The following is a 7,572-nucleotide window of genomic DNA, read 5'->3' on the forward strand; positions in this document are numbered from 1 at the left end:
GACTGTGGTGTGTCAGATGATTGGAGGGATGAGGGAGACAGATTAGACTGTATGAGTACAGTTTAAATCAGTGCAATGTGCCAAGAAGGCTGACTGGATGATCTAATGTTTTGTGCTTCCCCATACAAGGTTAAGGACAGAGGATCTAGCCTTTATTTAGACAAAACTCCAACATCTAGTCTACTGGGTATTTTTTATCCATTTAAGGATTTGTAGAACTGGTCCACAGATTTGCAGCTTCACTACATTGAGATGCTCAGATACCACAGTGATGAGCCTGGCATAAAACTCCAGGAAGGGAAAGGGTAATAGTGAAGGTTTTATCATATCATATAAAATCACTGCCTTGTATCTTTAGTGGTTATAGTACCTTCTGTAAATGGCTCATAGTAAAGGTGAATCTCCTCATATAAAGTGCCTCAATGCACAGTTTATGAGTAGGGGGTGAGAAAATGTCCTTTTATCCTGACACTTGCAGTCATCAGTTAAAGCTGGAGGTGTAACAATCTTTATTATCTTAATAAAGAAAAAAATGGGGCAGCCCTCTGTTGGTTTTCCTGTCACTGTACCTTGCTGTATACATGCAAATTAAAATTCATAGCCAGTCACTGTAGCTTTAAGTGTTGGTATTGGTATGGAGACCTGAGATGCTGGGAACTTCACAATAGCCCCAGAAGGGAACTTGAAATCCATAAAACCAGATTTGGGGGAAATGGTGGGCCCCTGACTCTCTGGTGGAACAAATTGGAGGAGGACCATCTACTTCACTGAAATCATAGAGAAGTACTTGTTAAAACAAAAAGTTTTTCAGGGGCTAAGATCACCCTTGGGCATCTAAGTCTACTGAGGTATGTGATAGGTAGAATAAAATCTAAATGTCTGAATATGTAAAATGGTAGGTAAGGACTCCTACTCTGTTAAACTATATTTTTTTCTTTAATTTTCAGAAATCTGTACAGTGGTCTCTGCCCTATATTGTGTTTGGAGTTACTGGCCTTCTCTCTGGGCTCCTGAGTTTATTGTTGCCAGAAACACTGAACAGCCCTTTGCTAGAGACAATATCAGACCTGCAGGTGTGCTCATATTGGAGACTTGGGGAAGAAGCCATGTCACTACAAGCACTAGATGGCTCGCAGGTATCCCAGCTTTCTGGTCAATACTTCTTCAGATTTGTACTGTGTTGCTAGTAGCTGCCAACTTGCATAGGGCACCCTAACTAGGTTAGGACAGTGGTTTTCAGCTTGTGGTTGACAGGTTCCAAGGAAACATAGGAAATGGTTCATGATCTTACCATTGTTTCTGAAATACTCTCTAGAGTATTCCTGAAATACTACTTGGGCCAGCTCAGTCCATGAAACTGTACTTAGCTGGAAGGTTGCAAACTTTTCCTTTAGGACAAAAGACCCTAGCAAAGTTATCTGCCTGCTTTGCCTCTAAGCTGGATTGTTGCATTATGCTTCATGCAAAGCTAGTTTTTGAGATCATTCAAAACCTCCCCATGACCCTGGTGAAAGTTTCTCAAAAGCAATTCTATACCTGTGTTTTGTGATCTGTGCTGACTTTCAATTTCTTTCTGGGTTCAATTATAAGGGGTAGGTTCTAACTTATAAAGGGCTAAACTTGGTTAGGGCCTAGTTTACTCTGAGATCTGCCTCTGTACTGATCCTAGTCACTGAGATGAGTTGAAATGTTGGAGCTCATGGTCCCAAGGCATAATCATGAAGATGATTTTGGCTTGTCTACACAGAAATAGCAGCATGCCCTGGCTGGGATGGTCTGCAACGTGCCCTGTCCACGCCCCCCTCTCTGATGCCTGAAGGTATGCTCCAAACCCAGAAGTTCACTGGTGACGTTACTCCAAATTTGTCCCTAGTGGTAGCTTTCAGGGCCTTGAGAGCAGCCTCAGGAAGCTACCTTCGAGCCTTTTTGCCAACAAATTTACAGGCTTAGGGCATACTTGTGGGTTCAGGTAGGCTATGCATGTTTGGGCGCATCCTGGCTAGGACTCCCTATCACCATGGTGTAGGATTGTGGAAGCGGGGACCTCATTGGTCCCCCCAATGAGGCTGGTTGCACTCTTGCATTTACTTCCCTTGTTAAGTAGGTTTTGTCCATTTTTCAGTCATTTCCTGAGATGAAAGATTTCTCTTGGACCCTGTGTTACTGTACCTCTGTACTAGCGGGGTACATTTTATCAAACAAAAATAAATTAACATGCTTACTTAAATACTGGATGGCTGAATCTAGAGGCTACAGAAAGTGCCAGATTGATGTCAATAGTAATATGCTTAACTTCAGTGAAGTTATACCCAGGATGGAGCCTGGCCCATTACATGTTTAATTTAAATCTTCCCATGAGAAAATGTGCAGAAAAGTAAAAGCTGATAGTCTATCTGGCAAGGCCATGGAAAGACCTAGTGGAGTTGCCATAGGATTTACAGGATGTGGTTGAATGTCTTGCTGTTTATACTCTACGTTATCCCTGTGGACTCCATTGTCCTTCCTTCATGACATGATGTAGTCAGTCTCCTCAAAATGGAGACTGTCTCCCCCTGATCATATTCAAGGATATGAAATTCATCTTGAATAGCATTCAGTTACAGCCCTGCTCTTCTGAGATGATCCTGAGGAATGCAAAAAAACAACATAACCCATTTTTCTTAATATTTCTTGGGTTATTGCACAGGATGTTTAAAATTCCTGTTTTGATATGTTTAACATTAATCACACATTGCTTTACCAAATACCAGCAGAGTCTGCTGTTTCATGTCAGTGAGGAAAGTGATTTCTACCCCCCACCCTCCAACCCTCCCCTGATACCACTGTATGAGGAATAGCTGTGGGGTAGATGCGGTTTATACTGGCAAAAAGTCCAGGGGAACTGGTATGTATAAGCTATGCTAGGGAAAAAAAAAAGACTCTAGATAGAAATTGCACGTTTATTAGAGGGATGGTGCTGGTTTAGCTAATACCACCAATCCACCTGAGTGGTAGACAAGGCTTGAATGTAGCCACTCTGATCAACAAAAACTGAAGTCTTGTCACATTTTCTCTGTTAGGCTTTGAGAGAAATGGGAGATAATAGAAAAAATGACCAACACTTTTGTTCTGGGGTGAGCAAAGTAACATGACTTGCATGATTCAATGACACACAAGCGTCTTAATAATTCTCCTTCTCCATAGGAGCCATCATTTTTTGTTAGTGCTATAGGCTGGGAAGATGCATACGCTGAGTGAGGGAAAATTGCTTGCAAAGGAATCATTGCAATACTATAAAGCTATTGTATTGTGTGCTGACTGGTTATTGCTGTCACCCAGAGAGCTTTGTCTTTCTTTGATATTTTGTTTTTTGGGGACTGGGGCATTTTGGAGTCTATGGAAGCCAACTCCTATTTACGTAATTACGTGTGTCTTATTTTTTAGGTAGTAAAAATGAAATAATTTTTCCAGGGCCACTACAGTATAAGGGACTATAACCTTATTATCAAAATGTATCCTAAAAAGCAGGAACATGCCACTGCAACCTGTCCACTTGCCTGATCTTGGAATCTAAGTAGGGATTAGTTTGGCTCAGAATGTGGATGAGTGACGTGTAGTGAGAGCCAAGGGTACTTTGGAAGTGGTGTTAGTGATCTATCTGGTGCTCTCTCCTATCCACTCAAGTCATTACAGAACCCAGGATCCTAGCATGGTGCTGTGGGAATGCTTTCCACTTGAGATGCTCTCAAGTATATTGTTAACCCAAACAAGGAACTTCAAATGGATCTTTATTCTTAATGTTACTCAGATTTTTGCTGCAGGGAGATGAAGAATGATATTGTCAAAATTCATGAGTGAGAATAAAGAGGTTTAAATGCAGTTCTCCTTTGACAAATGGGTTTTACAGATCTTAATTCTATCCAATCATAGACATGTTGCTTGGCACAGAACCTTTATGAGCTGTGAACACAGTGTATAAATGTATGTTTCCCCCAACCTCAGGTGCTGTAGAAGCCAAGGGTATGAAACTGCCCACCAGCACAGCTACCTCACCATTGTCCCTTTTACAGCAGTTTCAGCATCTGTGGCACCTCTGCTTTTCCTTGATACCTGGCACGCTGAGCTTTTTATATTTTGTGGTAGCTTAGTTGTAGTTGCTGCTCCAGTTGTCCTGTTAGTTTCTAAAATCTTCTAGATCCTTAGAGTCTTTCTTTCACTTGTTTAGGCATTTTTTTTTTTTAATTCTGCTGTTCTGGCCAGTTCAAGTTTTGTTTGTTTGATTACCATGTCAAATAAACTTGGCACGTGTCCTCAATCTTATTGTAATAACATCCATGTAGGAAGATGTCCAGAACAAACACCAGTTACAAATAATTAAGGATGGGAAAACAGAAAGGCAGTCTACTTCCTGAGACTACCTCTAGTAGTTAGAGAGGGTTGGAGACACTAGACAAGTATGTCTACACTACATCCCCACTCACCTAGTCTTGTTTGCCAACCCCAGAATGCAGTGGTGAAGCCACACCAAAGGTGGTTCTCAAGCATGGTGGAGTTTGAGGCCTTGAGTGACTGTGAGAGAGCCCTCTGAGCAGCCTCACTGGCACATTTCCAGGCTTGACATATGCAAAAATTGGAGCAAATGTGCAGGGAACATGCATGAGTGTCCCTTCCCAGACATGCTGGAGCATGGTGTGGAAATGCCCAGTGTAGAACAGTTCACAGTCACGTGGTACAGAAACATTTCTGTCAGGAAGCTTTGTAGCTCACTAAATGAGAAGTTTCCTAGTTAGTTTTTTTTTCCTGCTTCCACCTTCGTCTTCCACTGGTGAGAGCAGAGAGGTGTCATCAGGTGCGCCATCACTTAAAGAATCCAATGAGATATGGATCCAAAATCCACTTACTTGCATCTGAGAAGTCTGAGTAATCCTGGGCAAGTCATTAACTTTTTGGTATCAGTTTCCTGAATATGTATAGTGGAAGTTCTCACTTGCATCTCAGTAGGGTTGCATTGCTTCATGTTTATGAAACATCAAGATGCTCTGAAACGTGCTGCAGAAAAACATTTTTGGGGGTGTGTGAAATTTATGCCTGCCGAACATTAAGCAAGTATTTCATTTTTCTTTCTAGTCTGGAGACAGAGACAGCTGTGCAGGAAGTGGAAGTGAGGATGAGGAGTTTTATGATGCTGATGAAGAGACCCAGATGATCAAGTAACAAGAAGAAGAAATGCTCATTTTTATGCCTATTTTTTTACTTGTCCAGCCACATCTGCCTGTAAGAATTAAAAACATGAAAAAAGGGACCATCCGCAGATGGATGCAACAGGGCAAGTGCCTCTGCTTTAGAAGAGTTAGAGTACTGTTCAAATTCATTACGTTTATTTGATTGGTGACTACTGCTGATTTTTTTTTTTTTTTTCTCGCACATGAGAAACAGTTAAATTTTTGCGGCTCAGAAGTATGATTGCAAACCAAGTCTGAGCACAGAGGTGGTGGCATAAGGTATTTCTGAAACTTGAAGCATTTGAGAACTGATCCACCTTTTGGGAAGATTGCCATTTCACCTGTTCCTATTTTTTTCAAAGTGAGCTCATGTTTTTTCAAGGTGAGCTCGTTTGAACCAACTTAAATCCAAAAACTTGAAAGCTGTCACTAGATATTTTTCAGACGGATAAAACCTAGAGGATTTAACTCGTGACAGAAGGCTCTCTGTGCCAGCCCAAGGGGAACAGATTTCTGACACCCTGCACGTTAAGATGCCTACAGCACAGCGGGGACATTGAGCTTATAGAATCTGTGCAGGTTCCATATACACATACTGTCACGGAGTTCCAGAGTCTGGAAGATGTGGTGCTGTGGGATGGGGTACACCAACAGCTGACAACCTATATTTAGTTGTGGTAGGTGGAGCACTAGAGGGACCATTGAAGGTTGAAAGGACCAGCAAATTAGAATGGGCAAAAAAGCTTTAAGGGAACAGAAGTCCTCCTTAATACTGATTTATTCTCCCTGCATCGGTCTCCCAAATCTTTCTCTCCTATTCTTTTGGCTGTTACACACACAGATTTGCCATGTCTGTTTAGTTTTAGGACATCTCTGACCTTCAGTTGCATGTGTTACTTTTGCTGCTTTTGCCTTGTCTACACTTTGCTGTGTAAACTTGAAGGAGTGTGACTTGTCTTTCCATTGCATTTAGTGAATGTCTTTGGGGTGGTAATTTAATTGTGAGGGCACAGTTTAACTAGCTGTTGTGTTACTGTGGTCTGTCCATGATTATAGCTAGCGGAAAATGACCTCTACGATGGCACAAGGAACTGTAGTTGCTGCCTCTGCAGACTGCTGCTAGTATCTTGGAGGTTATTTGAAGAAGGCTGCTAGTATTTATTTTAAAGTTTTGTGTACAGGTAAAGTTCTTTGGAAGTGGCTTGTGCCGACTTTCAGTTGGTTACGTGACCTTGCTGAGGGAAAACTATTCTCTTTTTTACAGTGATTTTAAAAGTGCTTTATTAAAGATGTTGAGTGTCTGAAGTGTTGCCAACTAATAAGATGAAGTCTTTGTGTAACAATTCAGCATTCCTAGAGAGTTGATTTTTATGTAATTCTTGGCAGTTGCTGAATCAGATTTCATATTAAGGTGACTGCAAAGAATGTGTAAGGCTATTCTTTGGAGTATAGCACTGGATCAGGCAATTGGGAAGAAGGGGCAGTTACTGAACCTATCGAAGAGTTAAACTTAAGCAATACTAAATCAAACTAACACTTTAAAAAAAAAAAAAGCAGCCTGAAGTTTGCCTGATCAGAACCTGTAAAATGGAACTTACTACAGTCATCCCCATCTTGAGAGTAGATGGCGGTCTCCAAACATTCCTGGTTCCGGCATATAATGCTTCATTGTGGTCTGAAAAGATCCTCTACTGAACCAATCCTATGAGCAAATTGCAGAGCTGTAGCCTCTACAGCCAGTACTTGGTAGGGAAGATCAGGGCAACTACTGACCAGTATAATCACACTGGGCCATTTTCAGGTTAATTTGGTGTCCTCCCCTCTCTCTTTGCACAGCTCTTCCAAATGTGATGGCAAAATTAATAGAACATTTTACATTTTAAGTCGCCTGGATTTTCTTTCTTCCATATTTAGCTTTTTTTTTCTTTTTTTTTTTTTTACATAGGAAGATTACTTGGAGTGAGGTTCTTGGGACTGTTAGTAAATTTGACTCTATTTTTTCAATATGTTTTCTTTAGTCTTACATTTGCATTTTAAATTGCAGGGATGTAATCTGAGGAAAGGTTTCTCTCTAGGTTCTTGGTGTGGCTTTTGACTTACAATGGTTCTAAATATATGAAAGCTGCTTAGAGAATGTTAATGCCAAACTCAGGGGTTGTATCTGTGCGGTTGTAAACCTTTGTTTATTGGGGAGTAATTTCCGCAGTGTACTTCCTGACTCTGCCTGGCTTTGGGTCGGATAGTAGTAGTGACTCTCTCATTAAACTGGGGCTTTTGGCCTTTCTGGTAGTTTGGGTTTTATCTTTGTGCAAAGGCAACCCAGCCATATGAAAGGGCTGAACCCAACTATGAATGGGAACCCAGCCCTGGG

At 41.2% G+C, this 7,572-nt stretch overlaps 1 protein-coding gene across 1 annotated transcript in view; it reads left to right on the plus strand.

Moving 5' to 3' along the window:
- Window positions 1-7,566, plus strand: part of SLC22A15 (solute carrier family 22 member 15) — a 36,755-nt gene extending 29,189 nt beyond the window's left edge. Inside the window, exons 11-12 of the mRNA XM_025211733.1 lie at window positions 948-1,136; window positions 5,107-7,566. Of these exons, the coding sequence (XP_025067518.1) occupies window positions 948-1,136; window positions 5,107-5,193 (276 nt within the window). The 3' untranslated portion in view covers window positions 5,194-7,566. The remainder of the gene's footprint in view (window positions 1-947; window positions 1,137-5,106) is intronic.
- The last annotated feature ends 6 nt before the right edge of the window (window positions 7,567-7,572 follow it).

The sequence above is a fragment of the Alligator sinensis genome, unplaced genomic scaffold (assembly GCF_000455745.1).
Source record: "Alligator sinensis unplaced genomic scaffold, ASM45574v1 scaffold344_1, whole genome shotgun sequence".
NCBI lineage: Eukaryota > Metazoa > Chordata > Crocodylia > Alligatoridae > Alligator > Alligator sinensis.